Genomic DNA, 22,272 nt, shown 5'->3' with positions numbered 1-22,272 from the left:
GGAGGCAGGTTTGTGTGACCCAGTTCCCAGCTTGATTTTTCCCTTTGGTTAAATGAGTTTGGGGTCCCAAAATTTAATTTCCTTTCACACAAGAAACATTGGAAAGATTTCAACTGGGGTCTACCACTGAATGTTTGGTCTAGGATTCAAAGGTAGTGAAATGAATGTATAGATATATGTGGGTAAACCATTAAGAGCTTTTAATCTTTGTCCCAAAGGAGAACTCTCTCATTCTGGAGGATCCTTTTGAATGTAATGATTCGGGAGAAGATTGCACTCACAGTTCCACAATAATTCAGTGTTTGTTAACTCATAGTGGAAAGAAACCCTATGTCAGCAAACAGTGTGGAAAATCCCTTAGTAATCTTTTGTCCCCTAAACCACATAAACAAATTCATACTAAAGGTAAATCATATCAATGTAATCTATGTGAAAAGGCCTATACTAATTGCTTTCACCTTAGACGGCACAAGATGACTCACACTGGAGAGAGGCCATATGCATGTCATCTATGTAGAAAAGCCTTCACTCAGGGTTCTCACCTTAGAAGACATGAGAAAACTCACACGGGAGAGAGACCATATAAGTGTCATCAATGTGGGAAAGCCTTTATTCAATCCTTTAACCTTCGAAGACATGAGAGAACTCACCTTGGAGAAAAGTGTTATGAATGTGATAACAGTGGGAAAGCCTTTAGTCAAAGCTCTGGCTTTAGAGGAAACAAAATAATTCACACTGGAGAGAAACCACATGCTTGTCTTCTATGTGGGAAGGCCTTCAGTCTGTCTTCCGACCTTAGATGACATGAGAGAACACGCACTGGAGAAAAGCCATATGAATGCCATTTATGTGGGAAAGCCTTCAGTCAATGTACTAATCTTAAATAGCATCAGAAAATTCACCCTGGAGAGAAAATTATAAACTTCTTCAGAACATATTCTGACTTTAGATGACACGGTGTTAGGAATGACGAAGGTCAGGAATGTGGAAGAGACTTCAGCTGTAGTTGTAGCATCTGAACATGCCAAAGGACTAACATTTTGAAGAAATACTGTAATCAACATGGAAGATACTTCAGTTACCTTTATTCTTCAGTCCACGTCAATAAATTCATATGGAAGAGAAATTGTATGACATGTATGTACCAAAGACTTGTTAGTGATCTGAGCATAAATGACATGAGAGAGCTGAAACTGTCAACATAATCAACTAAAAGTCTTCAGCAACAGCTTTAACTTAAAACATGTGGGACTTTCAAGTAGAGACTCTCTAACTCTGCATTCAGTGTGAAAATGTTTTTCTTTGCAACTTATTGTCAAATAACATGAGAAAACTTTACTTGGATGAACCCTTTATTTGTATTTTCTGTGAATAAACATTCAGCCAAGCACCAGGCCTGATGTTCACAAGAAAACACAGTGATAAAATGCTGCTAAAATGGAAAATAAGAGAGGAAAGCCTTTATAAGCTAAATAAGAAGGGAAAGTCTTTCCAAGGGCAATGAATTCTCTTGGAATACCAAATACTTCTTACTGGAGAAGTTATGCAATGAAAAATCATGAGAAATCCTTTCTTCATAGAGCAACACTTGTGGCACATGTGAGATTTCTCACTGGACAAAACACGGTTAGCATCTTGAAAGGAGAAAATTCTTTAGTGGTAATTCATTTCTTAGTTGTCATTAAGTTTCTCACATTGAGGAGCTATCAAACTTGAAAATCACTGTGGAGAAACCTGATAGATTTCTCATCAGAAAAGTGAGTCAAGAAGGTGGACCTCTAGAAAAACTCTTAACACACACTTTAGCAAAATAATTCAGAAATTTGAGGAAATATCTATTCATAAAAATGTGGCATGTCAATGCATAATAGCAAAGTGATCAGGGAATAAATTGAATGCAGAATTATATAAGAAATCTCATTAAACTTTTCCAAAAGATCAATACTTACAAATATTGAAAGAATACAATCTGTTGGTGAAAAAACTTATTATGTTGGCAAAGTCCTTTTTTCATTTATGCAGTCCTAACAAATCGATTTGCATCTGCACTCCTTGGGTGAGATTCCTGGTTGAGATTCTACCCCAACTTCTGAGTCTCCCCAGTCTTCAACAGCTCTTTCCTCACAGCTCACCTCCCTTTACTTCAACGTCCACTAAAACCACTTGTTTCCATCCACCCCTCGAGTTGACACACTAGGGATCTTCAGCCCCACTTGCTAGATTTCTCAGTGTGTCATTGCATAGATTTAGCAGGGAAATGGAGGCTGTATCAAAGACACCTAGTATATGCATTTGGGTGTCCCCAGCCCTTGCCTCTGTCTCTGAGCAGTTACCTGGGATCAGAGAATAAGGCAGCTCTTCTCTTCCATCCCTCAGAAGGCTCTTGAAATTTTGTCCCTGGAGCCTCTCTAATTGGAAGTAGCAGTTCATCTCATGACACCCCACATTTTATTCAGGTAAGTCCTGAGTTATTACATAGAGACAGACACAGCTGTGCTCCTTTTACTGCAGTCCAGAAGATAAAACACCAGCATGATAAAACAGCCGAACCTGTCAGCCACCTTGCAAGCCTTTTCTATATTTGATTCAATGTACTTTTCCCGAAGCAAAATGAAAGTTCTCACAGAGGGGCCCTCCTCTGCCTTGTCCTCAGAATTGGAAAATGTATTGTCCGTGAAGGAGCCTCAGTACTGAACCTAAAACTCAAGAGAAAATGTTTCCTGAATATCAAGTGGGATGACTTGAAATTTTGCCAAACAGGCACAATCTTAATACGGTAGGCCTTACTAAGGCCTTATCCATGGTTGAAATTGACACATCATTATATTAAAAAATCTCCACAAGTGATTGATTTTACTCTGCAGCCAGGGTTTATGTCAAGTGTGAGGATAATGAGCAAGAAATTCAAGCCCTTGGCAAACTGGTTGGAGAGGCGAGGACTGTGTCCAGGCAGAGCTCATATCATTATTTATTGTTTAATCTATTTAATTAAATATGTAATTTACCCACAAACTGTGGCTGACATTATATGTACTCCTGAGCCACATTAAGATGTACTATTTGTGCTGTGAAATTCTATGGGATTTGACAAATGCATGGTGGCAGATCTCCAGCCATTATTAAAGCATAACACAGAATGCTTCTCTTATTCAAGCTCGTCTTCCCTCCACATAGAGGGAATCAATCGACTTTTGTATACTGATTTTTGAATTTTCTTCTTTATTTCCATCTTCTTTAATTAAAGCACAAGATATCGTACTCAATTTCCATTTGATCTTCCAAAAGAAAAGTACTGAATAATCCACACCTGAATTTCAGTGATTCAGACTCAGGTCCACCGCTAAGGCCAAACGTCCTGTGCTGCCACCTCATGGCCGGCAGAGGGCAATGAAACCCATCTTTCCGGCCATGCAGGGCGCATGCGCGGTCTGCCTCCCGCGGCGGGCCGGGTCTCCAGGGAGGACCTGAGTTTTCTTCACCCAAGGTCAGGGAGGCGCCATTGCCCTGGCTTTGGGGCTGGGGCCTCCGGGGAGGTTCCGGTAGGGGCGTTGGAGATGCCGCTCTTTTTACAAGGCCCGAGACGGCGGGCCCTGCGCAGGCCGCCCTATTCCGCGCCCTCAGGGCGTCAGTATCCGCCTGAGGCCGGATACCCCCTCTGGGCCCGGATGCCCCCGCTGGGCCCGGAGCATCCTCGGCGCTGCCTTCCCAGAGCCCCGCAGAGGCTGAGGTGGCGCGGAGGCGGACCCGGCTCCGCGAGAAGCGGTGGCAGCGAGGGCTGGAGGACCCGGGCTACGGGGCTCCGGGGCGTCTGGCCTGGGTGGGACTGAGTCCATCCAGGGACTGGGACTCCCGGGTTCTGGTGTAGGTGGATCCGGGCAGGCTCAGGACCAAGTCCCTCTCCTTCCACCAAGGAGCGCCCAGAGGCCGGCGGCAGCTCCAGGTTCACCTCCTCCTCCTCCAGGTGTTTACTTTTCCTTTATTTCTGTGAGGCCAGAAATTGTCGCCATCCTTCACATCGGTGAATCGGGACCCTAACACTCATTACCTCAGGTTTATTGTTATTGCCATTAACAGTGTTGGTGGCATTATCACTAAGATCATCATTGTTGTTATTATTGTCATTCATGATTATTAGCAGGTGTGTTCATCATTTTGTCTCACTATGCATTTTTTTTTTGGGGGGGGGGATTGGTTTTGTATGACGTTGAATTGAGCTTCTTTAATCTTGACCAGTGTTGTCAGATTTCTGAAGAGCATTCCGGAGGACATCTCCTGCCTTTCAGCACAGCCACATAATTTCGTGGGCACAGGAGAGCACCTCGAATATTCCCCTTTCATTGCACAGCAGCTTTGGGAAATAGTGGCTGCCTGGCTCTGAGATGAGGTAGAAAAGACTGGATACTGGGGCAAGTGTTTGCACCTCCACTGGTGTTTTTATGAAGCTAAGCACACTGTCTCCCACGTAGACTTAGAATAAAATCTGATGGCTCTAAAGGGCCATGGCTGCCCTTCCTGGGACTTCCTGGGAACCTTTAAACCTTCTGTGGTTCTTGGAGTAGGTAGATTGCCAAGTCTGTGCCTCATATGGTAGCACCAGTCTTTTCTGGGCCAACAAGGGCACTTAGAATGTTTCCAGAAGCTCAGGCATGCTGTCTCTGTTCCTCCCTTCTGTTCAATGGCAATTCACTGGGTCCCTGGCTGACATAGAACATCCTGCAGAAGGTTGGGCTTGGGTGACTTCCTGGCCACCCTTCCCAGGCAGTCATCTTTGAAAACCTTGAAGAGACTCACAGAGGCCATTCACTGGTATTTCATGACTGCAAGTGGGGTTTCTGGATCCTTGAGTTTACTTAGAATATTTGAATGGCTCTGAATGGCCAAGAAACCCTCCCTGGTCTTAGAAGCTGCCAAAAGCTATTACTCGGCCTCTGAAGAGACTTTTAAATTTTTCCAAGTACATTTGGGCATAGGAAACTTTTCCAGGTCTAGCTGAGCCAGCTCAGGTCGAGTCCTGAAAAACTGGTGAGCATTGGGTGATCTCATCTTACGAAAGAGCAATTGGTGGCAAAGCTGGGTCTCCAGGACAGCTGTGTGTGTATATGTCTGTAGAACATGCCTTGTAGTCATCTTTGGTAACTGAACACCATTTGTGAATGGATAAACTATATTCATTGCTGTACAATAATGAAAAATCCATATTAACAATGGCAGTAATAAAAATATTGATGGATATTAACAGGAATAATGATCATCATGATACTAGTACTAATGGTTTTAATACTGATAATAATACTAACCCTATGGACTTGGGACATATAAGTTTTCCATAAGTGGATAATAGGCATAAATATTTGGCTGTGTAGGGTTATTTCAAGTCCCAAAAAGCAAGGATGAACATCTAGAACGAGAAGAAAAACAATCTGGAGGTTAGTATGTGCACACCTGGGGACTCCTGTGTTAACTTCTGCTGTTTCAGCCTAAGAGAGAATGTTAATATAACCCTGGTCCTGGAACACCATGCTGACCAACACCTACCAGCTTTCAGGAGATAAGACAGCTGGCTGATGGGGCAGGGATCCAGAGAAGGCACGGGTCCACACCTGCACATGTTGCCCAGTGGCAGAGTTCATGACAAGCAATAAGCCCCAGGACAATGTCATTCCCAGCCACCTGGCTGTCATCTGCTCTTTCATGGCCCCTCTCTCCTGGTACCTCTAGGCACTGGCATGTCCTCCAGAGGCTGTAGGAGGGCATGATACTCAGTACTCTCCCACCTGCAGGAGGCAAGAAAGATGGAAACAGCTAAATACCATGGCTTCTGGATTTTTTTTGGTGGGCATGGCATATTTTGCATTTGCTTTCATAATGGTGGAACCCAGTCAGTGGCTTGCAATACAGATGTAGATGACTCTGGACACCTGTAGAGATTTTGACAATTTCCAGAAGGTCACAAGTTCTTGGAGGACTTTTTCATGAGTTCTTTGACTGAAAAGGTGGTTCAAAGAGCTTCTATACTGACTTAGAAAATGTTGCAGAGGCCAGGTGCGGTGGCTTATGCCTGTAATCCCAGCACTTTGGGAGGCCAAGGCAGGCGGATCATGAGGTCAGGAGTTTGAGACCAGTCTGACTAACATGGTGAAACCCCCTCTCTACTAAAAATACAAAAATTAGCCGGGCGTGGTGACACACACCTGTAATCCCAGCTACTCAGGAGGCTGAGGCAGGAGAATCGCTTGAACCTGGGAGTCAGAGGTTGCAGCGAGCCAAGATCGTGAGGCTGGACTCCAGCCTGAGCGACGGAGCGAGACTATCTCAAAAATAAAATAAAAATAAAAATAAAATAAATAAATAAATAAATAAAAAGGAAGACAAAAGAAAGTGTTGCAGACACTGGTGAACAGGTAGGCCCTCTCCTGCCACTCCAGGTAAAAGTTTCTTGGCCACAAACCTGATTTAGCAATATCCCTTCATCTTAGGTGGGTAACAGAAAGCTATTCATGACCTATCCAAGCATGGAGAGGGGATTTGACTTAGAAAACTGTTAGGTGGACTAGTTGCTGAAAGAAAGTGCATTCTAGGGCTCACAGGCCTACACATAGAGTTCCTATCACGTAAAGCATATGTATGAATTCTTTCTGAGCCCATGGCAAGATGAGGGTGCACTTCATCAGTCTCCTATGCTGGTATGAATAGGTACTTGCCTGAAAAATAAAAGAATAATTCAGGAAGCCCATTCTTCTACAGGACACCAGGCAGTACAGTAGGAGTCCTGGGGTTGCTGTGGTATTTAGGTTTTAAGGTTGTCTTTTAATCATCTTCAGCAAATTCAACAGTCTTCAGGAACATAAAAAAATTATTCAACATTGCATAAAAATGACCACAAATGTATCCATGATAAAGAACTGTACCAATATAATAATAACATTAATAACAATCATAATGGTGATGATATAAATGTCAATTTAATGAAGAGAGTAATAAAAAAGCAGATATTTAAGAACATATTCCTGTAAGCCTGTGACAATGTTCCCATACGAGCCCTCATGTTAGTGATTAGATGGAGAAGCTTAGGGCTACATCTTGAAATATCTTCTGTGTTGGCAAAGAAGAGTGGCAGTAGCGAGAATAATTCTGAGCCACATGAGAGCATGGGCAAAAGTGGAGATACCTGTGCCATGTGGAAATACATTACAAATGGACTATGGCAAAGGGTCTGGCCAGAGTCTTGCCTGACACACGTCGTACAAAAGCCTTCAGTAGTTCACCTCAAGAAATAGCTGGTCCAGGCTGTAGATGAGAGGCACTGGGCAGACAGAACCACACCCGCCTCCTGAGTCTCAGAAGTCTGGTGTGCATCGAACATTAAGCCCCTAGCCTACTGAGACTTCACCTCCCAGCTGGTCTTCTACCATCTGATTCTTGAGCCCCATCACGTTAGTGTCATCTCCATACTGGAATTGCCAATAATGTCTGACAGAGGGTTTTACCCTGGGTACTTGGTACCAGCAATGTATGAAATATCAGAAGGGAGACTCCAGGGCTTCCATAGAAGACACATTCTAAAGTTACTCAGGTGATCAAATGGTCATCTCAGAGATTTTCAGTAGAACTGCAGCATTTTGTCGATACCTGAGTGAATGCAGAAAATATCCAGAGGCACGGGCATCCTAGGAAGCTCCCTGTGTAAATCAAATACAAGGAATATCTACTTCTGGGCTCAAAAGCTAACTCAGAGAAAAAAAAAGTGAGATGCTGGCAGAAGGCAAATAACTCCACTTCAGTTCCCAAGAGAAAAATGGTTCTGTAACCTCTGAGTTTATTTAGAAAAATTTTGGAGCCTCAGGAAGACCCAGTATATCATTCCTGATGTTTCCAGGACAGATTGGACTGCTTAGGCCTTTGGGAATATTCTAAGTCCTCTCAGGTTTCCATGGGAGACTGTAACTCTACTCCTAGAGCTCACACCACCCCCAAGCAAGCTCATTGTTTTCTAAATATTCCAAGGAAGCCCATCCAGGGTATGCCTGTATTGGTGAGTTTCACTTTGGACTGGCAGGAGAAGACTGAGAATGATACATCCTGAGTTCACTTGGTAAAGGTAAGGGAGCCAAGAAGTCCAGATCTGGAGAGCACCTGCAACACCAGATGGCAGAAGGACAGTAAGGAGGTAAAGTGAGCTATGGAGTTGGAGCTTCATGTTTACTGCATGTAGGATTCTGAGTTCCAGGACTGATGGGCTGGTGGGGATCAGAGACGTGTCTTCCTTGCAGGGAGCCAGGCCAAACCAGCCATCTGGTTGCATTACTGAAAGCTTTTGTGTGCCCAGTGGTGGGCAGGACACAAATCACAGTCCCTTCACCTCTGGCTGGTAGTTCTTGATGAGAGAGGTTTGCACACAAATGTTCATATTAGCCCATGGTCTCCTGCGGCTTGCTTTTCTTTCACCTGCTGTTTTTGATGTTTGCCATCATGGAACACATTTCATAGAGAAATTCTTTGACTCTCACTCCAAATTACACAAGGAGGACACAATTTGTGAAGTTTTCATATATTTAGGGGGAAGCTCCACATTAATTTTTGTATCCTTATGTTTATATTGTCACCAGTATTAAAATTCATACTATTTAGGTCATTGAGTTCATTATCATGATTATTAATTATTTTTCATTTATCATTTCTTTTTATTGATTAATTTTTGTGGCAGCTGTTATATAACAATCACTAGAGTTTCCCTATTCATGAAAGATGTCCAAGTTAATGGAGATAACTAGGAGTGTTACTTTACAGGTATGTAAATACAGATAATCGTGGCTGGACTGTGGCTATATTGTCTGGTGTCCCTTTGAGGGTGAAGCCTCTTGTATTATTCTAAGTGACCTCTGGAGAAAGCAACTGTCTCATAATTGCAGGGACGACTTGAGAAGGCATCCTGAGCCTATGCAGAAATGCAGAAACACTTCCATGATCTAAACAACCTATGTGAAGGCCTGAAAGCCAAAGCAAGATCCTCTTATTACAAAGCTGTCCAACAAAAAGTTTTCCAAGTAACACTGGAGGTCCATCAGTCACTCTTCCTGGTCTGGAAATGCCAGAAATGTCCTCCTTGGTCCTTCTGAGAGTCAAGATCTTTTCAAAATCACCTCAGGAGCCACAGAACCACTCCATCCTACCTGAAATTGCAGGATGACTCTTCTTTTGACCAGAATCTCAAAAATATATTCGTTGATAGTTTTGATTCCTGGGAGCCGCCATTGCTTGCAAAAGATGTGCCAGAGACTAGACATTTTCTGTCTCCTCACTTGTCTGGGGAAGACTGAAGTTTTACAGAAACACAGAGCTGGGAATCTGACCCTCTGAGCAGCCTCAGGATTTTCTAAGTCTTCCAAGCAGAGTGGAAATACTGGTGAGGATCTATTGCACCCCCTGATGGTCTGGAATCACATAGGATGATGCTTTCAAACAACTGTAGGTGGAGATACATTTTCTGAGATATTCCAAGGAGGAGGGACACAATTGGACCAGATGTTAGAAGGACAGCTGAGCATTAAGTGCCTATGTAGTGTTTGCAGCTTAGTGTCCCATGCAGAAGGGGAATCTGGGCCCTGGTGTTAGAATTCAGTGTAATTCTGGGTTCCTGCTTTCCTTCCAGGAAATCCCACTTCCAACTGGATGTCTGGATGAACTACTGAAAGCTGCTGAGTGTCCTGCAGCAGGTGAGCTGTGGCCAGAGCCCAAGGATGAAGGGGGCTCCCTCACTCTGTGACTGTGAAGAGGGAGCCTGAGGTGTAGCAGGCCCAGGCCCCAGAAGTATGGAAAAAAATGAGGTAGGGAGGGAGGGGACCTCAGGAGAAGACTGAGGTCTACAGAATCCCAGGGTCAAGGGGATGGTGCAGTGTCCTGGCACTATCCTTGATGTTCCAAGAGGGGTGAGAATCCATCTCCTGAGTAAAAACTTCACATGAGGTGAGGAGGGGAGAAGTGAACAGAGAGGAAGCAGGGAAGGCCAAGACAGCGACCAGCCTTACAGCAATTTTAACCAGAAAGGGACACAGACCCTGGACCCCATCACAGGAGTGCAGGCCTAGGACTGTCTCCAGGTGATGCATAGCTCCCTTTTCAGGTTAGTGGGTTCAGGGATTGTGACGTCTGCAGGGGTGTGGAAGGCTGGGCAACGGGAGCAGCTTACTGGGCTGGACCAGAAATACTGAACTTCTTTTCCATCAGTGAAATCCACTTCTGGGTCAGAAAAAACTGCGAGTTCTAGAGGGGCAGGGCCTAGGAGGAGGTCAGGTCCTGAGCCTTCCTGGTTTGACCCCCTCCCACCCCCTGTGTTTCTGGGTCTGTCCTCACTTCCACCTAGCGGATCCTGAGTCTCTTCCTTTGAGTCCCTGTGAGTGTGTTGTGTGCAGTGGGGCCGGGCTGCTTCATCCACTGCACGTTAAATGTTTCCAATACTTTCCGGCCAAAGCTTAGAGTTGTCAGACCACTGACTTTGAATGTTGACCTGGTTCCTTGTGGAACAGAGTAGTAGCTATTGAAGTTTAAAGTCACTTTCCTGCGTGGATGGTGAAGAGGCAGGCTGTTCAGGCATAACTGCCCTCAGGCCTGGAGGGCTGTGGAGGTCACCGTTGGCGGTGGGTGGATCCAGAACCTCTGTGGCTCTAGACTTTCAACTATTTCATTTTTTCTTTTGTAGTTTTTGTTTGTTGCTTGCTTTTTTACAATGGGAACTAGAATGTAAGATGCCAAACTCTGCCTGTGGGGAACATGGATTTTCACAACAGCAACCACAGAACGTGGTTTCCATTTCTATTCCCTGTTCATGTGGGAGGCAGAGAAGGAAATCAGGTGCTCAGTTCCAGGGACATCGCAGGACTAGGACATGTGCAGTGAGGGTGGAAGGCAGAGGCATTGCTTTAGGAGAATAAAATTACTGCATGCATTCACATATGTATGTGTATGGATGTATGTACACAAACATGCATATTTATAGATTCTGTTCTCCTTCTCTCTATATAATTTTCTTTATTTCACACTTGATATGATTTCTAAATTTAAATACCTTTGAGACAAACGTGAATTGTGAAGAGATTTAAAAATGTCAGTGAAAAATGGAATTAACAATAAAAATATAAATATAAACTTTATTTCTCAATATAAGCTCTACTGAGGTCCAGACACTCCATTAAGCGATGATCCCAGCCATTCATTCCATTGCTAAAGAACTGAGGGTAATGGGAATTTAACCGTGTCAATGCAGTCTTCTATTATTAACTAAAGAAAAATGGGTGCCCTTTACAGTTATTTTAAGATTAGGGAAAAAAGGTCAGAAGAAACCAAATCAGGACTGTAATGTTGATGCCTAATAATTTCCCATGAAAACTCTTGCAAAATTACCCATGTTTGATGAGAGGAAGGAACAGAAGTGTTGTTGTGGTGCAGAGGGACTCTCTAGTGAAGCTTTACAGGGCGCTTTTCTGCAAAATATTTGCTAATTTTCTCTAAGAACTCTCCTGGTAAGCAGATGTTATGGTGCTTTGATCTTACAGAAAGTCAACCAGCAAAATGCCTTGAGCATCCCCAAAACCTCCATGGCTTTTGCTTTTGAGAAGTTTGCTTTTGCTTTGACTGGACCACTTCTACCTCTTGGTAGCCATTGCTTGAATTGTGCTTTGTCTTCAGGATCTTATTGATAAAGCCAGTTTCACTCCCTGTTATAATTCTTCAAAATAATGCTTCAGGATCTGATTCCGCTTGCTCAAAATAGTTACTAATAGCTCTGCTTCTGTCCACTGCTGATCTAGGCACAAGGGTATTTGGGACTCATCAAATGTAAAATTTCTCAACTTTCACGTTATAGTCAGTATTGTGTAAGCTGAACCAATTGAGATGCCTGTGGTGTTGGCTATAGTATCTCTTGTTAATTGTCAATCCTCCTCAATTAGGGCATAGAAACGATTTTTTTTCTCAAAAATTGGTATGGATGTCCCTCCTCTGTTGACTTCATCTTCAACATTGTATTATCTCTTCTTAGAATAAGGTATCCATTTGTAAATGACTGATTCTTCAGGTCATTTTTCCCATACACTTTTCATAAAGAATAATTTATTTCACCATTTTTTGTACCCCAGCTTCACCGTAAATTTGATGTTTGTTCTTGCTTCAGGTTTGACAGAGTTCATGTTGCTGCCATAGAGGGGCTCTTTTCAAACTGATGTCTTAAATCTTGTTCAGGTATGTTAAAACAGGGCCAGGCACGGTGGCTTATGCCTGTAATCCCTGCATTTTGGAAGTTTAGACAAAATCAAGTTGTTTACAATTTTATTTTATTTCATTTTAAGTTCTGGGATACATGTGCAGGATGTGCAGGTTTGTTACATAGGTAAATGTGTGCCATGGTGGTTTGCTGTACCTATCAACCCATCACCTAGGTATTCAGCCCACATGCATTAGCTATTTATCCTGATGCACTCCCTCCCCACTCACCCCCAGACAGGCTCCAGTGTGTGTTGTTCCCCTCCCTGTGTCTATGTTCTCTCATTTTTCATCTCTCACTTATTAAGTGAGAACATGTGTATTTGGTTTTCTGTTCCTGCATTAGTTTGCTGAGAATAATGACTTCCAGCTTCATCCATGTCCCTGCAAAAGACATGATCTCATTCCTTTTTATGGCTGCATAGTATTCCATGGTGTATATGTATCACAGTTTCTGTATCCAGTCTATCATTGATGGGCATTTGGGTTGATTCTATGTCTTTGCTATTGTGAATAGTGCTGCAATGAACATATGCATGCATGTATCTTTATGATACAAGAATTTATATTCCTTTGAGTATATATCCAGTAATGGGATTGCTGGGTCAAATGGTATTTCTGATTCTAGGTCTTTGAAAAATCACCACAGTCTTCCACAGTGGTTGAACTAACTTACATTCGCACCAACAGTGTAAAAGTGTTCCTATTTCCCCACAGTCTCACCAGCATCTGTTGCTTTTTGACTTTTTAATAATCACCATTCTGACTGGCATGAGATGGTATCTCACTGCGGTTTTGATTTGTATTTCTCTAATGATCAGTAATGTTGGGCTTTTTTTTCATGTTTGTTGGCTGCATAAATGTCTTCTTTTGAGAAGTGTCTGTTCATGTCCTTTGCCCACTTTTGAAATTTTTAAATTTTCATATTTTAAGACAGAGTCTTGCTCTGTCACTCAGGGTGGAGTTCAGTGGCACAATCTCGGGTCACTGCAACCTCTGCCTCCCAGATTCAGGCGATTCATCTCTCTCAGGCTCTTGAGTAGTTAGGATTACAGGTCCGCACCACTACATCTGGCTAATTTATTGTATTTTCAGTAGAGACGTGGTTTCACCAGCTTGGCCAGGCTGATCTTGAATTCCTGGCCTCAAGTTATCTGCCCACTTCACCCTCCCAAACTGCTGGGATTACAGGCATGAGCTACTGTACCCAGCTTTTGCCCACTTTTATATCGGGTTGGATTTTTTACAGTTTTGGGTTTTACATTTAAGTCTTTAATCCATTTTCAGTTCATTTTTGTATAAGGTGTAAGGAAGGGGTACAGCTTCAGTTTTCTGCATATGTCTAGCCAGTTTTTCAAGCACCATTTATTATTAAATAGGGAATCCTTTCCCCATTGCTTGTTTTCATCAAAAATAAAATGGTTGTAGATGTGCAGTCTTATTTCTGATATATCTATTCCATTCCATTGGTCTATGTGTCTGTTTTGTACCACTACCATGCTGTTGGGTTACTGTAGCCTTGTAATATAGTTTGAAGTTCGGTAGCATGATGCCTCTAACTTTGTTATTTTACCTTAGGATTGTTCTGGGTATATGGGCTCTTTTTTCATTCCATATGAATTTTGAAGTAGTTTTTTCTAATTTTGTAAAGAATATCCATGGTAGTTTATGGGAATAGCATTGAATCTATGAATTACTTTGGGAAGTATGGCATTTTCATGATATTGATTCTTCTTACCCATGAGCATGGAATGTTTTTCCATTTGTTTGTGTCCTCTCTTATTTCCTTGAGTAGTGGTTTGTAGTTCTCCTTGAAGAGGTCCTTCACTTGCCTTGTTAGCTGTATTCCTAGGTATTTTATACTCCTTCCAGCAATTGTAAATGGGAACTCATTTGTGATTTGGCTCTCTTCTTGTCTATTGTTGGTGTATAAGAATGCTTGTGATTTTTGCACATTGATTTTGTATCTTGAGACTTTACTGAAGTGGCTTATAAGCTTAAGAATCTTTTGGGCTGAGATGATGGGATTTTATAGATGTAGGATCATGTCATCTGCAAACAAAGACAGTTCAACTTCCTCTTTTACTATTTGAATATGCTTTATTTCTTTCTCTTGCCTGATTGCCTTGGCCAGAACTTCCAGTACTATATTGAGTAGGAGTGGTGAGAGAGCATGCTTGCCTTGTGCCAAATTTCAAACGGATTGCTTCCAGCTTTTGCCTATTCAATATGATATTGGCTGTGGGTTTGTCAAAAATGGCTCTTATTATTTTGAGATATGTTCCATCAATACCTAGTTTCATGAGGTTTTTAACGTAAAGGAATGTTGAATTTTATCAAAGATCTTTTCTGAGTCTACTGAAATAATCATGGGGTTTTTGTCTTTAGTTCGGTTTACATGGTGAATTACATTTATTGATTTGCGTATGTTGAACCAGCCTTGCACCAAAGGGATGCAGCTGACTTGATCTTGGTGGATAAGCTTTTTGATATGTTGCTGGATTTGGTTTGCCACTATTATATCGAGAATTTTTGCATCAAAGTTTATCAGAAATATTAAACTAAAGTCTAGTAAATACATTGAAAATAATAACAGACTGATTAAAAGACTAAATAATATGAATCATAAGTGTTCTCACAGCTGATTCATAGAGTAAATGCATTGTCAAACCAAATGAGCTTGGCCAAAAACTGTATAGAGTCTGAGATGTTGTCTGAACTTGCAGTTACTCATTGTGAGGTGGAACTGCAGTAACTATATTTGGTGCAAAATTTCTTGTTGATGGAAGCTGAGATGTCCTGCAGTCTCAGAGGGACAGAATTCTGTTGTATCTCCCTTTGGCCTATGAGGAATGAAGATTTAGGCCCTGAGGGTTTTGTGAAAATTTATAAGATGTAAGAAATGGGGACGTCTTTAGGCCATGAGGCAAGGCCTAGAGGTGTAAAGAAAACATCTTCTGACCCAGGGCTCATGAAGTCAGCATAGTGTCAGAGGCGATGGTGGAGTGAGCATAGTATGGTCTTTGGAACCATTCCTTCCCCATATTTCTTCATAGGCCAGGTATGCGCAACCAGGGGGCATCTTGGGCCTGATGAGCAGAGTCCTGAAGAGACAAAGGGGCAATCCTGAGGAAGAGACTTGACAGGGAGGAAGGAGCCACCATTTTCACTACTGAGAAAACTCCTCCTCCCTAGTAAACCATAGGATTTTCCTTGGTCTCAGTGAGAGTTTTCCTGAGTGAAGAGAAAAGAGAGAGAAAGGGACTGATGTGTTATCTGTTTCCACCACCTGAAGTGATTCTGAAACTTTGGGGGACAGGAGAATTATTTTCAGAATCATGAGCAATCCAGATGCCATGGTTACACATGAGAGACTGGAAGTTCTTATCTCTGGGGGGTAGGCACTAGGCATTGATATTCGTTAAAGCTCATTGACTGATTACAAAGTGAGACAAATAAATACTCTGCTGCAAGATTTATTCATGGCATTTTATTTCACACACAATTCACTTGTCTTCAGCACAAAGAGCTCTTGGTTCCCTGCCTATGGACACACTGTAACTGGGTGTTCCAAATTCATTCTTCTGGATGTAAAAGAGGACATAGGCCTCTTGACTCAAAGGAGAAGTGATACCAGAGGCAGTGACCTCGGCATCATCCATTTTATACCACTGGCCTTCTTGAGTTTGACAGAGGAGAAGTAATGTCCGTTGTGACAACTCCACCCGGTGAAGACGAGAACAGCATACAGGACATAGACAAGAGGTCCTGTGTTCTGCTGAGACATGTATGGCTGCATGTCAAGGCACTCAGGATATTGCACATTCATGGCAAGTTTGTTGCCTGTGACATCAGAGAATGTCTTCAATACAAGGATGAGGACCTTGGCAGAAGTGTGTAAAGTTAATGTCTTGGAGGCAGGTGCCTTCTGGAGACAAAGACCACAATGATAGGCATTCTCTCCATTGAGTTCTTCGGGCTTCGCCAACTGTTCCAAAGCTTGCTTGACACTCTGAGCTACCTGGATATCCAGGGCGATATCCAGGTAAGGATCAAAGGTGTCTGAAATGCCATGGAAGTAGAGACACTTGATTTGAGATCTCTAGTACCCTCCAAATATTTGGTGGATAAGGGTGGTGTCCTTGGAGTGATGATCTACCTGATTGTCCCCGGGAAGGCATGCCTTTCTCATGGCATCCACAGTGAACATGAGAAATTCATGGGCATCTTCCTGCTTGCCTCTATGGAAGCCAGCAGCCAATGCCTGTGAGGGCTGGATGACATGGCCAGGATGCTGGAGGTGCCCGTGTGATGTGAGCTTGCATAGTAGAGAGCATGCAGCACTTGTGACGATGACACGTTTGAGAGAGCTCCCAGGACAGCATGCATTTGGCAAGGGGCAGTGTGTATGTCATGCACTGCAGGGAAGCATTCAAGTAGCAGGTATTTCCAATATTCTGGAGACCAGCTCCCACCGTAGCAGGTCTCCTGCTACTCAGAGGAAGCTTCTCCCTGGGAGCAAGCTGTCTTGCCACAGGAGACAAATCGCCACAGAGGTCGACACGGGTCTCACATGAGAGTGGTGACTTCTCAGGGAGAGAAGTCCGCTGGATTTCAGCAAAAGCTGCATCTGGCCGAGAAGACATGAGTTTCGAAAAGTGGTTGCACTGCCACTCATCTCCCAAGTAGAGTGAGTCATCCTCCAAGTTGCCTGGAACAAGGATCACAAGGTTTTTCTGCTGGGACCGCAGGTTGCAGAAAGACGCTACCTCTTCCGAGAGAGTCTTCAAATAACGAGTTCTCTGGCCGAATCAGCCCTTACATAAATCACCCCCCACAACAGCGAACACCCCACCCACACATCAGGTGCGTGATAAACCAATCAAATATCAGCACTCAAATAAGGAATGAGTCACACGGTGTGTCCCCTTGCATCAGTGGGAATTCAACAGACACAACCCACATCATGACTTCTAGAACACCTGAATCAAATTACTCCTCAGGATGATAGGCACATATAATATGAGTGTAACCGGGTTGGGACAGTGGCCACACGGTTGCCTTATTTTACGTAAAACAATGTCAGGGAAGAAATCTTTACCTATGAAACCGTGTGAGTATGTGTGATTGTGTGCGTGTGTGTGTGTGTGTGTGTTTGTGCTGGGATGTACTTCCGAGTATGTGCTTTTGGCAGATACCATCATTCCTTCAGCGATGGAAGGAGAAGAAGTCGAAAGTGTGCTTTCTGACCTGAGAATAGTCAATGAAGTATGGTAATTAGCACAGCGCATTTTTTCCCTCAATAAAAAAGGAGAGATCCGTGGAATCAAACAGACCTTCCAGCGATAACCTTTCCATGTTCAACCTATTGATTCTATATCCGAGTGAAATTACCTTCCAGGGGAGAACAAGACAAGTCTTTGCATGAAATGCTGTTGTGGAAGCTAGATTGCCAAATAATAAAGCATCAAGTGGTAGAAACATGCACTGAAGTTTGAAGAGATACTCAGTGCACAAAGTAGAGTGTGAAAGACTTTGGGGAAATCATGCAATCACCGAGAAACTAATTGATGACATTCCGCAAATTTATGTTTGCCAGAAAAGAGAGATGGTCATGACATTGTATAGTGAGTGGTTTCAGATGTGCGACGGCAGTTTAAGAAAACATGAAACAAAAAACTTGAGAAATCAGAAGGTATCCCAACTATAACCTTTGGTTTATTAAAGAATTGATGAAAATAAAAACAACGTATCTCACAGCATGGGTGATAATATTTTCATACGTATGTGATAATGGATCAACATTTGATAGAGATGAAATGAAAAGTTCTAAATTTGACAAAAGCAAACACCGAAAATTACACCGTAGAAAAGCCTGGGTGACGGGAGTAAGGCCCTATCTCAAGAAGAAAACATCAGAGAGATTTAAAAACAGGGAGTGAAACCGAGGATAGCATAACATTGTTGATACTTGCCCTTGTTTCAGTGGGAAAAGGCAAAAATAAGCCGTGTGTCTCCTGGATTCTCGCATCAATGGTTCAGGATCTGAGATGTTGCCTCCATTTCCAGTTACGCATTGTATGGTGGAATTGCAGTTAGCACATTTGGTGCAAAGATTTTAATGCTGATGAAAATGGACATGTTCCCTGAACTAAGAGGGACAGAATTTGGGTGTGTCTCCAGGCTCTCTGGCTTACCAGGAATGAAGATCCTGGCTCTAGGGATTTTCCCAAAATGTCTTAGACAGTAAGCAACAGGGCAGAATTGAGGCCCGGCACCAAGGCCTCGAGGTGTAAAGAAACAGCCGTGGCCTCAGGGCCCATGAAATTAGGATGATTTTAAGTAGGATGGTGGAATGAGAGGACTGTGACCTTTGGCCCCTTTCTTTCCCTTGTCTTTTCATGGGCCGGGTGTGCTCCATCAGAAGGCTTCCTGTGCCTGATGTAAAGTGTCCTGGGTGAAGAAAGGGCACTGCTTAGAAAGGTGCTCCACAGGGAGAAAGGAACCACCATTTTCAGGAGAATGATCCCCAGAAGCATGAGCAATCCAGATGCCGAGGCTTCACAAAAGACGCTAGAGGGTCTTATTCCTGGAACCGGGACCTGGGCATCGGTGTCCTTTAATGCTCATAACTGATTTTGAGGGGAGCCCAATGGATAACCTGTCTGCGAGTCATGCTCATCACACTGTAGTTTTCACACACGTCACACAGAGACCCTGTTCGTATGCACATTTGCGTGCTTGAGCAGGGTTGCGCCCAAGATTCTGTGGTTCTATGGAGCCCTGAGTTGTGCCCTGGACAGCTTTCCTCATGGGTTGGTCAACTTTGATCACTGCACCTAACAAGAAAGGGACCATGATATCTAATCAGCAAATACAGAAAAGGAAGGGGCCATTTCCCACAATAATTTCCACAGAAAAACCACGTCAGATAAATAAATCTGATTGCTGGACAGGGACTGTGCTTCAGAGATGCAGCTTTCGCAGCTGGACGAATGACCCGGAATCTTCCCAAATGCCATTTGTAAACACACCAAATGAGATTTATTTCAGGGCTTTCTGAATGTATTTTAGTTGAATACACACACTCCAGTGTTTGATTTCCTTTATTATCAATACGACTTAGTTCCAAATGACTTACATGCCAGTGGGAAAATTTTCCCTTTCGACTCATCGGAAGTGGACACCGTGAAACAGGCAAATCGGTCTGTCTGCTTCCGGCGTTGTGTGGTTTCCAGCAAGAGCACAAGTCCCAGGGAGCCTGAGGTCCATTCAGAAACCAAATTAAAATGGGCGAGCCAGGGTAAGAAAGAAGAGCACCGTTCCTATCTTCCAATTGCATTCCAGTTTCCACTATTCAAGGTGGCGAGAATGATCCACAGATGACCCACGGGAGCAAAATTTCACCTTCTCTTGCCGACCAACAACTGACGAATGAAACACACCCAAGAGAAAATAGTAAACCCTGTCCCTTACAATAACCTCACACACAAACCTACATGTCAATAGGTCATATTCAGAAATACACACTGAATGTCATCTACCATGAACACAAACACACAGACAGTCCCTCCAGAGGTTCGGAAGACTCATGACCCCAAAACTTGATGTTTCCCATGTGTGGGCTCATCCTGAGATGCAGCCATCACTATCCAGTTGTCCCTGTTGCAGAGTCAGAAACTTGGGCTCCTCATTACTTTATGTAGCATTGACGGTGTTCGTGTTTTTGGGGGTGTGTGTGTTTGTGTGTGCTCTTGTGGGTGTATTTGTGTGTGTGTGTGTGCACCCCTACGTGTGGGTCGGCACTTCCACTGTGATCACTGGCACACAAGCAGAGCCCTCTTGCTGTGTTTGTTCTTCCCTTTGGATCTCCTGGTCCTCCCTTGCAGAGAAGCGAGTGTGCCAGTGTTCATGGACTCCTGATGTGTCAGGTTCATCGAAGAGAGGTTTAGCAGGGAGCTTTGCTGTTCAGGATGATGGTTTTTCATCCCACACTTGTATTTTGATTGATGAATCACAAGTACGTTGGGAGGCAGGGTACCTTCGACTTTTCTGACGTTGAACTCAGGCTTCGTTTTGTTTTGCTCTTGGAGGAATTTCCAGTGTTTTAAGGTGCATTCCTGAGTGGCTCTTTTGACCAAGTGCTCATCCAACTCGGGTACCTGGAGGCAGGGGTGGACTCTCTTGAGCTCTTCTTTCGTTGCTCGCCTGTCTGTGTCCTCAGCACCAAGGGCTCTTTGTTCCCTGCCTCTTGACACACTCTCACTGTGTCTTTCCCATTCACTCTTCTGGATGTAAAAGAGGACATAGGCCTGTTGACTCAGGACAGAAGTGATGCCAGAGGCAGTGATGTCGGCCTCATCCATTTTATACCACTGGCCTTCCTGAGCTTTGACATAAGAGAAGTAATGTCCATTGTGACAACTCCACCCAGCGTGGACCAGCACAGCATAGAGGACATAGACAAGAGGACATGTGCTCTGCTGAGACATGTATGACTGCATGTAAAAGCACTCACGATATTGCACATTCATGGCAAGTTTGTTGCGTGTGACATTGGAGAATCTCTTCAATACAAGGATGAGAAACTTGGCAGAAGTGTGTAAAGTTAACATCTTGGAGGCAGGCGCCTTCTGGAGACAAAGACCACAATGATAGGCATTCTCTCCATTGAGTTCTTCGGGCTTCACCAACTGTTCCAAAGCTTGCTTGACACTCTGAGCTGCCTGAATATCCAGGGCGATGTCCAGGTAAGGGTCAAAGGTGTCTGAAATGCCGTGGCAGTGGAGACACTTGATTTGAGATCTCCAGTACCCTCCAAATATTTGGTGGATGAGGGTGGTGTCCTTGGAGTGATGATCTACCTGATTGTCCCCGGGAAGGCATGCCTTTCTCATGGCATCCACAGTGAACATGAGAAATTCATGGGCATCTTCCTGCTTGCCTCTATGGAAGCCAGCAGCCAATGCCTGTGAGGGCTGGATGACATGGCCAGGACGGTAGAGGGCCCGTGTGATGTGAGCTTGCATAGTAGAGAGCATGCAGCACTTGTGACGATGACACGTTTGAGAGTGCTCCCGGGACAGCATGTAGTTGGCAAGGGGAGGTTTGTATGTCAGGCACTGCAGGGAAGCGTTCACGTAGCAGGTATTTCCCATATTCTGGAGCCCAGCCCCCACTGTAGCAGGTCTCCTGCTACTCAGAGGAATCTTCTCCCTGGGAGCAAGCTATCTTGCCACAGGAGCGAAATCATCACAGAGGTCGACACGAGACTCAGATGAGAGTGGTGACTTCTCAGGGAGAGAAGTCCGCTGGATTTCAGCAAAAGCTGCATCTGGCCAAGAAGATATGAGTATCGAAAAGTGGTTGAACTGCCACTCACCTCCCAAGTAGAGTGAGTCGTCCTGCATGCCGCCTCGAACAAGGATCACAGGGTTTTTCTGCTGGGACTGCAGGTTGCAGAAAGACTCTATCTCTTCCGAGAGAGTCTTCAAATGATGAGCTCTCTGGCCACATCAGCCCTTATATAACTCACCCCCACCAACAGCGAACACCCCACCCACCCATCAGGTGCGTGATAAACCAATCAAATATCAGCACTCAATTAAGGAATGAGTCACAGGGTGTGTTCCCTTGCACCGGTGGGAATTCAACACACACAGCCCACATCATGACTTCTAGAACACCTGAATCAAATTACTCCTCAGGCTGATAGACACATGTAATATGTGTGTAACCGGGTTGGGACAGTGGCCACACAGTTGCCTTATTTTAGGTAAAACAATGTCAGGGAAGAAATCTTTACCTATGAAACCGTGTGTGTGTGTGTTTGTGTGTGTGTGTGTGCGTGAGTGTGTGCATGTGTGTGTGTTTGTGCCAGGATGTACTTCCAAGTATGTGCTTTTGTCAGATACCATCATCCTCTCAGCGATGGAAGGACAAGAATTCGGAAGTGCGATTTCTGACCTGAGAATAGTCAATGAAGTATATTAATTACCACAGTGTATTTTTTTCCTT

General features: G+C 43.8%; 4 protein-coding genes across 10 annotated transcripts in view; 2 read left to right on the top strand and 2 right to left on the bottom strand.

The window, feature by feature from the left end:
• The window catches only part of LOC134806957 (putative zinc finger protein 705EP), a 109,071-nt gene extending 105,958 nt beyond the window's left edge, over positions 1 to 3,113 (top strand). Inside the window, exon 8 of the mRNA XM_063784273.1 lies at positions 219 to 3,113. Coding sequence (XP_063640343.1) covers positions 219 to 803 — 585 coding nt within the window. The 3' untranslated portion in view covers positions 804 to 3,113. The remainder of the gene's footprint in view (positions 1 to 218) is intronic.
• A 6,606-nt stretch (positions 3,114 to 9,719) lies between these two features.
• Positions 9,720 to 22,272, top strand: part of LOC134806956 (uncharacterized) — a 66,956-nt gene continuing 54,403 nt past the window's right edge. For all 7 annotated transcript variants that reach the window (XR_008537802.2, XM_054661131.2, XM_054661126.2 and 4 more), the window contains exon 1: positions 9,720 to 9,824. Coding sequence is in view for 6 of the 7 variants with exons in the window: in XM_054661131.2 (XP_054517106.1) it covers positions 9,820 to 9,824 (5 nt within the window). In the remaining variant the exon portion in view is untranslated. The remainder of the gene's footprint in view (positions 9,825 to 22,272) is intronic.
• Positions 15,762 to 19,885, bottom strand: LOC748219 (ubiquitin carboxyl-terminal hydrolase 17-like protein 6). Its single transcript, XM_063783581.1, is given in 7 exon segments — positions 15,762 to 15,940; positions 15,943 to 16,555; positions 16,557 to 17,057; positions 17,427 to 17,505; positions 18,959 to 19,094; positions 19,397 to 19,516; positions 19,813 to 19,885. Coding segments are annotated over 7 exon segments (1,701 nt in total).
• On the bottom strand, positions 19,351 to 21,748 carry LOC107967429 (ubiquitin carboxyl-terminal hydrolase 17-like protein 17). Its single transcript, XM_063784272.1, has one exon. It carries the CDS (start codon positions 21,411 to 21,413, stop codon positions 20,073 to 20,075), a length of 1,341 nt encoding a protein of 446 aa, XP_063640342.1. The 5' UTR covers positions 21,414 to 21,748; the 3' UTR covers positions 19,351 to 20,072.

This window comes from Pan troglodytes, chromosome 9 (genome assembly GCF_028858775.2).
Source record: "Pan troglodytes isolate AG18354 chromosome 9, NHGRI_mPanTro3-v2.0_pri, whole genome shotgun sequence".
NCBI lineage: Eukaryota > Metazoa > Chordata > Mammalia > Primates > Hominidae > Pan > Pan troglodytes.
This window is presented reverse-complemented; position numbering and strand designations above follow the sequence as displayed.

Bases quoted from the DNA above. Each gene is read 5' to 3' on its own strand.
- LOC107967429 (XM_063784272.1), bottom strand. From the start codon at position 21,413: ATGGGAAATACCTGCTACGTGAACGCTTCCCTGCAGTGCCTGACATAC.